This window comes from Aythya ferina (assembly GCF_964211825.1).
Source record: "Aythya ferina genome assembly, chromosome: 26".
Taxonomy (NCBI): Eukaryota; Metazoa; Chordata; class Aves; order Anseriformes; family Anatidae; genus Aythya; species Aythya ferina.
Window position 1 is genome coordinate 2,278,858 of NC_140324.1, and position 14,733 is coordinate 2,293,590.

At 43.7% G+C, this 14,733-nt stretch overlaps 1 protein-coding gene across 8 annotated transcripts in view; it reads left to right on the forward strand.

Moving 5' to 3' along the window:
- The window catches only part of ELAVL1 (ELAV like RNA binding protein 1), a 40,698-nt gene that overhangs the window by 13,144 nt on the left and 12,821 nt on the right, over nt 1-14,733 (forward strand). For all 8 annotated transcript variants that reach the window (XM_084498650.1, XM_084498646.1, XM_084498649.1 and 5 more), the window contains exon 3: nt 13,843-13,946. In XM_084498650.1, coding sequence (XP_084354776.1) covers nt 13,843-13,946 — 104 coding nt within the window. The remainder of the gene's footprint in view (nt 1-13,842; nt 13,947-14,733) is intronic.

Here is a 14,733-nt window from a genome sequence, read left to right on the forward strand (position 1 = left end):
TCCTCATGCCAGCAATTGCATTTGTATGGACCCCACTGAGACTCATGGTAGACAAGCAGGAAATCAGAACTGCAGCAAAATTTGTTTAGCTCCATGGCTCTGTTTTCTCTGAGGGCAGATAAATTGTAATATTGGCACATAAGAGGCAGTGGAGCTGTGTGGGCAGGACAGGAGGGAGGTAACCTCTCTTTTCATGGCAAAGTTTTAAATCGGTTTAGTTGCTTTATTGACTGTATTTGTAGAATTAAAATCAATGTTAGATAACACTTCTCTTTTCATGCATGAGGTTGTCTTTATAAAATTAAGAGTAACTCTTTGAAATTGCTACAATTTTTATCCTTTACTTTGCTGTTGATAAACACCAAAGGAATTGAAAGTAGCAGTAAATTTACTAAAATAGTAAATGTAGTAAATTTACTACAGTAAATTGTAGTGTCAATTTACATCCCTTACTATGAATTTCCTGCACTGTGTACACGTGGCTTATAGGAGTTGGCAAAAGTATGACTATATGCTTGCTTTGTTGTTCAAGCCATAACTTCTTATTTTATTTCTGCAGTGGCAGTAAAGAGATGTTTGTGCACAGTAGATGAACGTTAGACAGGGTGCAAGGCTCCCATTGCAGTTTCAGCTCCTCCTGATCATGCTGGTGAGATAAGGTGCTGGTGTCTACGTCCTCCAGTTTGTGTGCTGAATTCCTCAGCATTTGCAGACATGGCTTTGCTTAAGTTATGAAGAGCCAGTCAGTAATCAGCATCTCTACTCTCAGGTGCAACAAGCAAATCTTGGACTGTAGCTCTCTTGCTCACTGTACTTGTATTTATTGTGATCGTCCAGGATTTTCATACAAAGATGTCTGTAGAACTCATGTTGGATATTGTTCTTTGTCAGGTTTCAAGACTAGCACCAGCTGGGAGCCCCAGGGAAACATTAGAAGGTCACTTCTCAATATGGTATTGCACAGTGTCAAGTCTGAGATTTTACTTTTCATCTTTGTTGTGTCTCCTGGCCTTTTTTATTTATTGCTGAGGCTTGTGAGTAGCTATTGGCTCCATTCAGCTGAAGACCACCCTGTGTGTGGTTCTGGCTCATGAGGCCGCGAGCAAGGAAAAAAGTGCTGGGGTTTGTCTGATCTTTCTGCACTGACGAGACTGGAGCCCTCTAGCACTGACTTCAGACATCCTGGTCCCAAACTTGTGCTCATACTGATCTCCTGCCCAGCAATGTGCAGATCCCTGTGGGATCTGTTTAGTGCTTGTAGCACTTGTGACCCTCCTCTGAGTATCTGGTAACAATTTTGCTGTGTACACCTCTGTCTGGTTAGGAGAGGGAGGCATCCAGGTTCTTGAGGTTTCTTATTCCATCCCTCACATCTCTTAAACTGCTTGAGGAGGAAATAAGATTCCTACTGGAGGAAATACACGACGTAATCCTTAAGAGTGTGCCAGAAACTCCATACCAATCAGCTACCAAAATGCAGCCACCTCTGTGCAGACACTGGAAGGAAACAGTGGGCTTCCTCGTGGCAATCCATTTGCTTCTGCAAGTTTGAGGTCTGACGGAGCTCACTGATGTTGACCTCGATCAGCAGCAATAAAGGATGAAGGTAGCACTCCATCACTGCTGAAAAATGTGGAGTAGATGGGACATTTTGTGATGACTTGTCACGATTGCGTACAGAAATCAAGTCCCTCTCAAAGAATACTGTCATCTTAGCTCACTTGGACTGCAAGTGTACGTGACCTGTTGCTTACAGGATCAAAACAATCACTTGATAGCTGGAATTATAGGAACTGATGTGCATGCATCTTTTCACTGCCTTTTCCCTTGCATAAGATCTTATCTGGAAGACCCTTTCATAGAAAATACGCAACCTAAACCAGAAATAAATGGTGCCCCTAAGCTTTTAAAGCATAAAGGGGAGGAGGGCTTAATTCAACAGCCTTCAGATGCTGAAAGGCGGTAAGTAGCTCCAGCTCACGTGGTGGGGAGATTGCTCACTTTGCTAGTGCAGTGGCTTCCAGTCTACTAACAGAACTCTTAATTATTCTTGTCTTGTGGAAAGTGTTCAAGTATTCTCTTTGGCTGAAATTGTTCTCTTTTGCATGGAAAACAACTACGGTATTGTGCAGTTTTTGCTGTTAACTGTGGAATTGAAATGCATCATTATCCTGGATTTTTTTTCTAGCTTTTTAATCACATTTACTGGTATGCAATTTCTTTAAGTGCACATTCCAGAACACCTAGCAACAGCGGTTAACTTAATGAGAAGTGCAAACAGTTTGCAGATAAATAGGCCAAATACTTAAGAAGTTAACACCCTTCTAGTTTTGTCGGCTTCACTTGGTTTCCTTTATCATCAGGTTGGCCATGTAAACTACCTCGGAGGTAATAACTGAGTTCTAGCAAGGGTATGGGGATATCCCTAATACAAACACTGCCTGACTTCAAGTGTGTTCAGAGCACAGCAGAAGCAGCAGCGGGTGCAGCAGTTTCTGGGCTCTGCTTCTGAATGTTTGGGGAACTTTGTGGGTTGTCAAAGGACTGGTGGGAACCCTTTGAGGAACTTGAATGTGTGAAGCTGCCAGGGAAGGACAGCTGGAGGAGACCTTGGCTTCCAGCAGCTCTGAGCTCTGTCAGCTGTCCTCGATAAGAGGTGTAGGGTTGGAGCTTTTGTTCCAGACGACCCCTGGTTGGGTCCAGCCTGGAGCACAGCTCCCAGAGCACTGCAGACAGATAAAGCAGCACGGATCAGGGTAGGGACTGTATTGGGACCAACCTGTGTGCTCGGCAGTGGGGTGATGTGCTGTGTGTTCTCCAGCAGTCCCTGGAGCAGCCATCCCTGCAGGTTACAGAGGCCTGGACTGTAAAAGAGCTACAGTGAGGGTACAGCTCAGCAGGTCTTGGGCTGCAGGGGGTGCCTGGCGCCTCTTACGTAGGCTGGCTGGGAGAGATGGTCTTAGAGCTGCTGGAGGACTGGTGTCACCGTGTAAAGGACCTGTGGGTGGATTGAAATCCAGTCTCTGAGGTTGGTGATCTTCAGCACAAGTCCAGGTGAAGGCCAGTCACTAATGAAGTACTGAGATGTTCAGTGATGGGAGCAATCCTGTTAAAAATTTGATAGAGCCCACCCACAGCGGGTCTGCAGGTTGTACAACGCTGGGAGGAGCAGCTGATACCGCACGTGGTTGTGCTGCCATTCGGAGGGACCTTGGTGATGTTTTCTGTAAGCATTACATCTGGGCTGGCATAATGGAGGGTGACTTCTGCTGCCTTCACGTTACTGGTATCCTTGCTCTCTGGAGAAATTGAGGGGTGTAAGTATATTCATGCTCAGTATCCCTCCTTACCTTATGTAGGCACGTAGGGTCACCAAGGCCAACACAAGTTAGCTGTGCTCCCCGTTGTATGAAATATTCTGCTTCACAAGAGCAGACATCTTCAATTCGTTTGCTTTTCTTCTTTTCCCCCACCAAACCACAAAAAATAAGCCGTATTGCAAAATCTTTAATTGTACTCTAATGTTTCTTAATATGTTTTTATGTGGAGTTACTGTTCTGCATCACATTACAGCACTTGAATTCTCTTCCAGTGGAGAAGCAGAATAAGGATTTAGTTCATCTTAACCTACGATCGTATTGACTCTGAACACTTGGCGGGGTTTTGCACTATAATGTTTACAGGAACAAAATGTCATTAGAAAAGTTTATTCTTAAATGGAGAAGGGGGACTTTTTTCAGGCCATGGCTTATCGAGTAGTCAGGCTTTCATTCTAACCACTGATGAAAAAAATCTGTCCTAAAGTTTTAAAGAAATCAGATTTTACGGTAAGTGGGCAAGGCATTTTTTTTCCCCTAAGACTTCCTCAGGAAATCAGGCCCAGAATTGTGCATGAACACCACAGGCTGGTATTTTCTGTGTTCACTTTACAAATCCTTTTCACTTCACAGCATCTTGGATGTGACTGCAGTTCATCTGGAAGAAGAGCCCTGGAGCAACTTAAATTAAATCTCAATAGAAAAATGTCATGGAAATGAGAGAAAGGAGAAAATATAAAAAGAATACATAGAAGAGATGGATGTGTGGAAGGGCTTCATTAAATTAAAGCAACATCTAATACTAAATCTTCTGTTTTCAGGATTTAAAGCTGGCACTATTACTGCAAATGGTCAAAATTTTAAATATTGTGGTGTTAGCGATATCCCTGGAAGCTGTCTCTTTGTTCATTTGATCCAGGTTAAGACCAGACTTAGGTCAAGTTTGCGTTGTAGTTTTTGACTTCTTTGTTTGAAGCGTCTGTTTGTATTGCTTGGAGTAATCTTTGTTTCAAGGCAAATTCCATTTATTTTGCAAATGGAGGAGAGGCCACGTTGCTGTAATTCCAGACGTTATCCTGAGCTGTTTGAAGGTCAGGCTTTCGGAACCTGCTAAACACTGGTTTGCCCCTAGACTCCCATAAATGTGACTGTTTGTCTTAAGTTTTAAGTCTTAAGTAGAAGCAGGAATTGGCTCAGATAGAAACTATAATGAAGCTGAGATTGGTCACTGTGGAAGAAAAGTACTGAGCTGTTGTGTTGACACTGACCATAGGAGCTTATAAAGGGTAAAAATCTTGGAAATAGTTGTGTAGAACCTGAGCTTTTGCCTTTGTGCCCTAAGGGGTATGCTTACAGGTAGCATCGATCCAACCACTTCAGTCTTACAACAGGGCAGAAGTTAAGCACAGCACCAGGCTGTCCAGCTGGCTGGAGCTTTGCCCTCGGCCTGACAACAACCTGATTCTGTGGGATTTCTGCAGTGCTCTGGGTGTCTGTATGACCAACGATAGTTTTGGACAGCATTTATGATTAAACTGGAGATGAAGCAGAAGAGTTAAAATTCGGAATGATTAATTGTAGCTTGAAGAAGTTACTCTGGTTAATAAAATACTTATTTCCTTTATCAAAATTCTGAGTACAATACTAGAATATTTTGTTGGGCAATGTGAACGTGCCCTTCAGGAATAAGGTGCTATTCTAGTACCTGTGCTAAAGCTGCTATACCTCTTAGTTCTGACATGCTTCATGTTTTCCAGTTTTCTGGGACTTAATGTGGTCACTGTAGTATAAATGGGCCAGAACGGGTGCATTTCAAGCAACTTAGGAGAATCACTGATGAAGCCAGTTGTAAGGACCTTGCTGAAGAAAGGAAGATGAGACCTGGGGGGACTGGATCAGGCTGTGGGCTTTGTGCTTCAGATGGATTTTGGAGAGGCTGAGATGCATCATCTGTATCTTTGCTGAAGGTCTGGGGTGTTCGCTGTGTTCTCACGAGTATGCTGTGAGCATGGTGCTGTGAGGAGGCTTGGTCAGCATGGATTTGCAGTGGAGAATGATGCCCTTCTGTTGTTACATCTGAAAGCTGGTGATTGAATACTTTAAAATGGTTGCTTGCTTCCAAAAAACGGGTTTTGAGAGAAGTCCTTCAAGAAGCTGCTCCCCCCTCCTCCAGTCTTTGTAAGGATGCTTCATGGTGTGGAAACAAAACCTTTGTGGTATGGAAAACAAAAACTCCAAAGCCAAGTCAGGCAGTGCCTGCAGGGCTGGCACGTTCCTTACTGAGGCTGGTATCTTGAATATTAAAATGAGAAAGGAGTTAAAAGCTGGTGCAGAGGTAACTAGGGCTGAAGGACATCAGGAGGAGTTGGAAAGTAGCATAATCCCCTGAGGCTAGGGGACAAAAAAAATGTCAAAAAAAAAAAAATGGAAACCTTTGGAAATTCACTCAATTGAAAACAGAACAGGAGTGGGTGCTTCCAGAAATGTGTGACAGAATAACTAGTCTGCTGCAAATTGGCAGGATTGGAGTTCCTAGCCGTGGAGTGGTCTTGGTAAGTCCAGGCCTTGGTTTCAGGACTGAAATAAACTCAGAATTTGGAAGTGATTCTGTGAATGGGAGATGGTCTTGTGAGGGAGAATAAAGGTGGGATTCCTTACCTTCTGTAGACCTTTCATAAATCCTTAGGTGTGTTACGTCCCTACTGAGGTGAAGTATGCATATAGACTGTTGGCACAAAAAGGCCTTTGGTGGAACTGGAAAGGCCCCAAGGCCACGTTAACCCCAGGGTTCCTCGTTCTGTCCTTGGGACCATAGCTGGGTGGCCACCTACATCCAGCATCCTGCTCGGAGCAGAGTGAGCTGTAAGGTCAGGCCGGGTTACTCTAGGTCTGGCTTTGAAAACATCCAAGCTTGGAAATCCATCCCTGTGAGCGTCATGGTGGTCCTTAGCTGAGCCCGCCTCAGGTCATTGATGTCTTTCCTGTATTTGGGCGCAGGAATTATTGTGAGCAGTATTTCAGATGTCGTCTAGTGAGTGTTGAGTGAGGGGGGATGATCCTTTCCCTTTCCTTCATGCTTCCTTCTGCTTAGCATGATGCAGGGTGCCCTTAACCTTCTGTGTCCTAGTGCACTGCTGGCTCATGCTCGCCATGCTCTGTACCATGACTCCATCGAGCACAGTTTGGAAAGCTTGCTGAAGATGAAGAGAATGGCAGGTACTGCTCTTCCCTTGTCCACAAATCCAGTCCTCCTGTCCAAAGGCAGTCAGGTTGGGCAGGCATGGTTTGTCCCTGGGATGTTCGTGCTGACCCAACCATGCTTCTCAGAAACGTGTCCCTGGAGGACTCGCTCCGTGATTTTCCTGGAACCATAGTGAGGCCAACCAGCCTGTGGTGACCTGGGCTGTTCTTTGGGCTCTCTTGAAGGTGGACTTAGCTCTTATCCATCTGCAGTTGCTGGGGACCTTGTCTAGTTCCCATGACCTTTCAAAGTTACTCTTCCCTCCGATTTTCTTTTTTTTCCTTTTTTTTTTTTTTTGGCTTTCCTTGCAAGTCTCAACTTCAGTTCAGTTTTGGCTTCCCTGAAACCAAGTGGACTGTTTCTAAATTTCTTTCCTTGCAGGCTGTCTCTTCGTCTCCTGCATGCTGCTTGTTTGCCTTGGAGCTCTGCCACGAATTCCCTGCTTAGCCAGGCTCTGCTGACACGTCTACTTGTTTTCCTGAGTTCTAGGTTGGTCTATTCTGGTAGGTTTGAACCCAACAGCATTCCCAGTCCTTAGCATCCAATACCACCTTCCAGACCTAGTGAGATTAATGAGATTTTGGTATATCTTCAAACACTGGTTTCTGATTAAGCCATCTCTCGTGCTTGGGCTTTGACACCTTCTGTGGCAGCCAGGCTGCATTTCTGCTGGGTGTTTGCCAGCCACGTGGGAGAAATAGTGTTGGGTGATCAAAGGGGTGTGGATGGATTGATGAGGGCAAGTCCTGCAGCCTGAGCTATTTGTGTCTCCCCTGTTTGCTTCAAGACATTATTTGCACCTCAGCATCATGTCCAAGCTGAGGAGTTGAAGAAATGTCTCTGTTGGGTTCCTCAAAGGAGTTCTTAGAAGGGCTGTGGAGCTACCAAATAATGCTCACCGGTAAGTGGGTGGCATCAAATTTGAGTAATGGGGGAAGACGTAGTGGTGAAAAAGATGCAGTAGTTTGTCTGTGCTCGTATATGGGTGTCTGTGCTCGTATATGGGTGACCTAGCTCTGAAGTAATTGTCAGCATATCCACTGCCTATGGGCAGCTTTGCATTTCTGGTTTGTGTTGAAGCTGCCGAGGGGTCAGGGATTCCTCCAACAAAAACCAGTAACCCTTATTAGCAGCATCCCTGGCTAGTGAACACTGAAGTTGGAAGACAATGTTTTGCCCTCAGGGATAAGCATTTCTAAAGCAAAAACACTGGTTTTAGTCACTGGCAGGTTATTTCAGGTCTTTTTGGCAGTCCTGTGCTTTGTTCGCTCTATAGATGACAGCTTTTAGAATGAGTTGGATCAGGATGAAGCTGTGTAGTGTGTGTTGTGCTGAGGCATGCTCCCACGGAGTCGGCAAATGGTGGCTGGTCAACTCGCACTGCTTGCTTGGGTTTGAATTCCTCTTTTAATTACGAGCTTTTTAATTCTTTAATTAACCAATTTAGTAAGCAGTTACCACAAACACTTGAGGAAATAAAGAAACTCGGTAATTACAGCAGTAATTCCTCCATGTAAAAATCTATGTGTGATTGGGAAGGAGGCTGGAAATGAGGATGAGCAAGGGAGCTTTGCTGTAATGTGAACTTCATGTGCCTTTGTTGCATGCTCTGATGTGGTTTCTCTTCCACTCAAACCATTTCATCAGTGGTGTTGCCAGAACTGCTGTTCAATTAAGCCCCTGATTTGCTAGGCTGGAGAGTAACACAAAAGCCATGGCTATTGTTACTCACCGGGGTCAATTGGTATGGACGCTGCAGGAGTTCAAATAAAACTTCGTTGCGTGTGGTCAGGTCTGGAGGCTGATGCTTTAACCCTGCCTCAATCTGACATCCAGTTGCTGTTGAAATGACAGTAGCTTTTGACAGAAGGTTATTGAGAGACTGGAAGCTGGTCTGTATCCTTCCCATTAAATCAGTAGCTCGTTCCATTGGCACCTAAAATGTTGCTTTGCTTTTATTAAGATTTTTTTTCTAGGTATGCTGTAACAGGCTGCGTTTGAAATACTGTACGCATCTTTTAGACAGAAGTTCAAAACCACAGTTACTTCAAATTATCAGTGCTATGCTCTGGGTTGGTTCAGTCTTCCTTCCTCTATTTCAACACCTGACAGGATACTCTCATCTCTATTAATAGCAAGGATAAGAGACAGTAGTCCACCAAAATTTTAATTATCTTTATTTTGCTGTGGATCAGCTTATTAGCACCTTCCATTCTTGAGCTTTGTTCTTGGCGAGCTTTGTTCTTGGCTTTCCAATTGAAGTGTTGTGTTTTTTTTTCCCATAATGAAAGGGTTGGAAATTCCCGAAGCCTGTTTTATTTTCTTGTTAGCACAGGTGTACATAAAAGTGTCAAAACTGACAGCAGTCTGTTATAACTTAACAGAATCTGTTATAACAACACCGTTCAGAAACAGTGGCCTGACTCCAGGTTTAAGGCTTCAGGCAGTTCCTTGTCTCCGGGGCCTTTCCAGGTAGGAGGAGGTAAGGTGCTCGGGTGCAAAGCCTGCAAACTGTGGCAATACCCTGTAAAGTACAGACGTGTACCTCTTAGCATCTGTCTTTTAAGTGAATCTTAACGGCAGAAGTCAGCCAAGTAAAAACAAGCGCTGCCACGTGAGGTTGTAGCATTTAAGAGCGGCTTCAGAGCTCGTTGTGTTGTGCCGGTGTCCAGCGGGTACCTTTTGTGTGCAAAGGACATAAAACTGGGGGAAGAAGCAGATGGAAGATGTATCATACCTGATCCCTTTTATATTGAAACCCCTTCTAGTTTCTGCAGTGTTCAGAGAGAATCTGTTAGCTTTGTTTTGAAATGGCTTATTTTTAATTTTTAGGAACTGAATTTCTAGAACTGAATGCCTTTTTAGGTTGACCTAACAAAGCAGAGGAATGCACTGCTGCAGAGGGAAGCCCAGCTGCTATTTTCTGTCACCACATTTAGAGTTGCTAGCACATTGCTCTTTCACAGCAGGAGCTGGCACGTGTACCTAGTGCAGGGCAGTGCAATGTGCACAGCACCGCTTGTCCTGGGGGTGAGGATAACCTTGTGGTCACCCGCTCTGCAATCCTACCTTGCTCTACCTCTACGTTAGCAGGACTTCTTTCCTGAAGCTTGATGCAGGTGTGCTCATGTTTTTCTGTAGTTGATGTGTGTGTAAGTGTACTGAAGCAAGCTCGTGCAGTGCACTTTTAGCTGTTCACATCCTCTGAAGCTGCGGAGCCACTGCTGAGAGTTGTGCATTTCAGCCCACTGATGTCTGCATTCAGACAAGGCAGTGCTCGATGCGTTCGTGCATATTTCAGCTTACCACTCACAGCATGTTTTGCAGCAGCAAACAAAAAACCTGACTGTTCCCAAGACACCCTGTGCTCCTCAGTGACGTCTTGGGAGCATCTCTTCCATCCTCCTGCGTTGTTTACTGGGCTTTTTATTTATTTATGTAATCTCACAAGACTTCATGGGTTAGCAAGAATTTCTCAGTTCAGAAAACAAATTCAGAACTGAAATGCCTTGGTGCCGAAGGCGTAGTGGGGCCAGGTTTACGTCTCGGCTTCCTTGAGGAGGGCAGGATGGGGGGAATCCGGGGCTGCTGCTTTGAGGGGCAGCCGCTGTGCAGTGGGGAGGAAGACAAGCACCAGCTCTGTTCTTGTACTGGGCTCCAGTGAAACCGGAGTTGTCAGCCCATAGCAGGAGGGGAATGAGAAATGACCTAGGGACTGAAGGCGTGTGTCTGAGGCAGCAGGGAGAGGAAGCAAGGACATGGACAGAAACCCAAGTGACGCACAGAAAGAAAATGAGTGCCCTCTTTCATGAAAGGGCTTCTTATCATGGGAACAAAACTAGATTCTTTATCCTGAAGGAGTATGGCAGTTTGTTTAAAATGAGATTTCTTGATCACTTTGTTAATTTATTCATCCAGATAAGGGCCTACTTGTTTGCTTTTTTTTGGTCTCTTGAGTAGATTTACATTTTATGTATAAGGAAAAATGTTTTTTTTTGTATTACTATCCACTAAAAATAGATTGAGAAATGTTATGGAATAGCTTTCTTTTGCACAATAGGTTTCTAGGAGGCTGTTAATGTTCTGGTAAAGCAAATAACGTCGCCTTGCCTGAGACAAACACTTGACATAAATCATTACATTGTGTAAATGCCAGTCCCTTATTTTTTCTGGCATACCCTGAAGGAAGCTAGTTCATGCTCTTAGGAGGTGGGAATGCATTGCACAATTACGAAGCAGACGGTGTTCCTGAGGAGCGATGTGTTGAGGTACGCAACGTGCCCCTCGAGATCTGGAATGTGCCTCTTGGTGTCGTGGGTGAGATCCAGCCTGGTTAGAGATCAAAAACAAGACCCGAATGGCAGGAGATGGCTGAGGCTGATAAGTTGGTAGCTGGAGTCAGTTTTGTGTAGGCTAGCTTTTCTAACACTTCAGGACTGTAAAATCACATTCCACTGATGTCATTTAAAGGTGGTAAGTATAGAGGAAGAGGGGAGGGTCAGTATCCTAGCCCTTGTAGGGGATGATGATAGGTAATAGGTGCTTTCTTATCTGGTGACTAAGAAGTTAGTGAGACTGTAACCACTGGGGATATGAGAAACTTACTGCTGTAATCCTGCCATCTGCTAGATGCCTTCTCAGCCCCTGCTGTTTTATCTATGTTTGTTTGTTAACCCCATTCCATCCCTGCCCTCTTTTCCCAGGGCATTCAAACTCTGATAGAAATAGCCACCTGTATAAAATGGGAAGTGGAAAAGAACAATTTTGGCTCAGGTGAAACCAAGACAGAAGGTTGAGGGGGTTATGGTCCCTGAGTGCGTATTTTGGGAACCAGACAGTTGAAAGTGTGAGCATGTGTAAGTGAAAGGATGGTACTTGCACAAGAACAAGTGGGTATAAGTGAGGTGGGGATAAACTCAGGCCAACTTTTAGAAAAGGAGAGCATTAGAGGAGGGATTTCCAGATCGTGCTTTCAATCAGAGTCCTCGGGACAAAAACCTAACTGCTCATGTGAAGCTCCCTTTTTAGGGAAGGGGAATATGGACAGCCTGTGATTGCAAGGGCTTGACCCAGATCCTGTGGTCCTCTTTCAGTTCTGCGTATCTATGAACACGTATATACGGGATAAAAACAAAACTAAGTAGCTTAATCTTCCGTGTCACTGATCTCAAACGGTGCATAAACGTACAGGCTGTCTGAGGCTCTGCACGAGAGGGTCTGCCTGCTCTGTTCTCTGGGGACTTACCCAGGAAAATGGGGAAGGACGTTCACTTCTGCTGGCCAGAGCACCGAGCCCCTGGGCTTTGTGACCCAGAGCACTAAGGACAGCTTAACAAATCCACGCTGCACGGGCTCCTGCCTTCACCCTGCCAGGAGAGGGTGGCTAGGTCTGCTATTTCCCTGATCTTTAAGGGCCTGTCTCCAAAATCTTTACTAGGACCTCACTAGCCAGGCTAACCACACTTTATCTAAATGATTGACCATCTCTGTGGTTTTACAGCCGTATCTCTCTTTTACCTACGTGCTTTTTTGTTATTTTCTTAATAATGTGCATTTTCTGTTCTATTAGCCACTGTCATCTGTAGCTCTTTGAAAGGTAAAGGTACAGAAGATGTTGTCAAAGGTCTTTCATTCTATTTGTTTCCTATGTAGAATTAAATTGTACTTGGCTATCAAAGATTAATTTGCTCTTGCAATTGTACAGAAGTGCCTGGTATTACAAAAGCTTGGTCTGTGCTAGTGGCGATGTTTTAATGCCTTGTCAAAGAACAGGATGTCGTTCCTCTAGGAGGCATGAACGTGAAGTGGATCTGGCTTCTTTTAAGAGCTTTAGCAGGCTGTAAAAATTAACTGGGACTGTTTATACAACAAGTGTATTAAGAAACAGGCTGCGACATTATTTGGGTTTCGATGAGTTATTGGTATATTACATTTCACAACAAAGCAGGTGAACAGGGGACGTGCCAGGCAGTTGTGCTGTTCCAGCTGCACTCCGTCTGCCCCATGTGCTGTTGGTAACAACGTGCAGAAGGTTATTTGGAGCCTCCTTCCGTCCTGTGCTGCTTATAGGCTGGTAGGTCTCAATACCCACAGGGTATTATAAGCTACCAGGATATTGATTGAAGTCTTCATAGGGGGGTTAATCTTCAGTTACTCTGAGATTTCGTGCCAGGATGTTACCACGACTCATCTTTGTAGATGTGGTGTTCTGAAATGTCTGGAAGGCGTAAGGAAACTGCCTTGGCAGCTGGGACTGTTGTGGAGCCGTGCCATGTAATCAAAAAGGGCTGTATTTCAGAAGAGAATGCTTTACTCTAATGTTTAGCCACATTTTCTACTGTTCTCAAGCCTATCAGTGGAGCTGTAAATAAGATAGCAGTAGTATAGTATTACAGTAAAATAGCACGTTCTCCTCTGCACACTTAAAAGTTTTCTCTCACGCATTCTGTAGGTCGGACTAGGAGGAGTCTGAAAAAGGAACATCTCTTGGATGGGAGGTGCCAAGACAGTCTGAAAGGATTTTAGTTATTTTTAGGCCTGCAGTGATAAGATAGCCTCTAACAGTTGGGAAACTGCAACCTGGAGTGACTTTATGTACTGTTATAACTGATAGGAGCATTTGTGGAGGTTGAATATACGGAAGCAGAACAAACAAATATCCAATTAAGTGTCCTTTGCCTTAAATGTTTTAAAGTTATGCTATTACTATTTATTTTTTTTTTAGTAAGACTTAAGGTAAACTTAAAGTACATGAAGTATCTGCATTGAAGATAATTTTTTCACTTTTCAGCTTTATCCTGTGCTTGGGATGCTTACTGCTTATTAGCTATATGAATGTATGAAGAAATAAAAACCCTTCCTGTGGTCTCCAGGAGTTGAAATAGCTACACAGAAACGTGTAGTATGATGACTTCATACCCAGGGGTTCATCAATTCACATTTTTTGCTTTCTGTTCTTTGTATACAAGAGCTTGTATTTGTGAACTTGGCTTAAATTCATGTCTTTGTTATATCCACGTTAAGTTCATGAGACAAGAGTTCAGATCTGATTTTTCTACTGCTGATGGATGGTCTGCAGCCATCTGAGATAAACTGTTCTTGAGGATGTTTGAAGGAGCCTTGAGTTGTTTCTCGAGGTTGGCGTGCATCATCTGAAAGTTCTGTGGCATATTAAGTATTTACTGGATGGATTATGTTCATTTTTTCTTGCTTTCACTTCCTTCAGTTTTGGTAGTGATAACCTTCTTGTGTAAGGATTAATTTAAAAACTGTTCTTCTGTGTAGGACACAGCTTAGGCTATGGCTTTGTGAACTACGTTACTGCAAAAGATGCTGAACGAGCAATAAACACGCTGAATGGCCTCAGACTTCAGTCAAAAACTATCAAGGTAGGATGTAGAGATTTTTCAGCTTTCTGTGAAAATGACACTATAATAAACTTACAATCTGTTTAGAGTGCTTGTTCGTTCTGGTGGTGAGTTCTGTGTGCTGTCCCGCTGCAAGACAGACTGACTGTGGGAGCAGAGTAGTGAAATGAGCTGTTAAGTCACTTGGGTTTTGTAACAGCTTGGTATTTAAAGATTGCTTTTGTTGTTGTTGTTTGTTTTTGTTTTCGTTTTTTGTTCCCACCATTATAGTACAAGTAGCCAAGATCAAAAGCCTAACAATGACTTGGAATGAATTCTTATGTCTCAAAGTCAATCTGTTTTAAATTGTTAATACACATGCACTCCTTCTTGGATATAATGGTACTTTATGCCCAGGAAACCATGCCTGCTTAAATCATTTTTGTAACTTTCTCTATTAGCAGAAATTAAGGTAGAAAGCTGCACTGCAGCTGATAAATTTTCTGACTCAAAAAATAGACTGACTGCACAAGTTCTTGGTGTGAGCTGTGGTAACTGATAGGTCCACTATTGAATTCCGAACTTTGGACAGGGATTCTTCAACATAACGGGTATGTTGGAAACACTGGTCTATTGCTGGCTTTTTATAGCAGTGCTGTTTTTTTGTTTATCTGTCGGATGAACCTAAGAGCAGTGGAGTTGTATAGCAGCATGACTTTTCTTTCCCTTCTGGTAATTTTCCTCTACCCATTTACCTCTTCTGAACTACAATAAAAAATGCCTGCGTTGTTTAGTGAGGAATAAATACAAGCGACTTATGACAAAATAA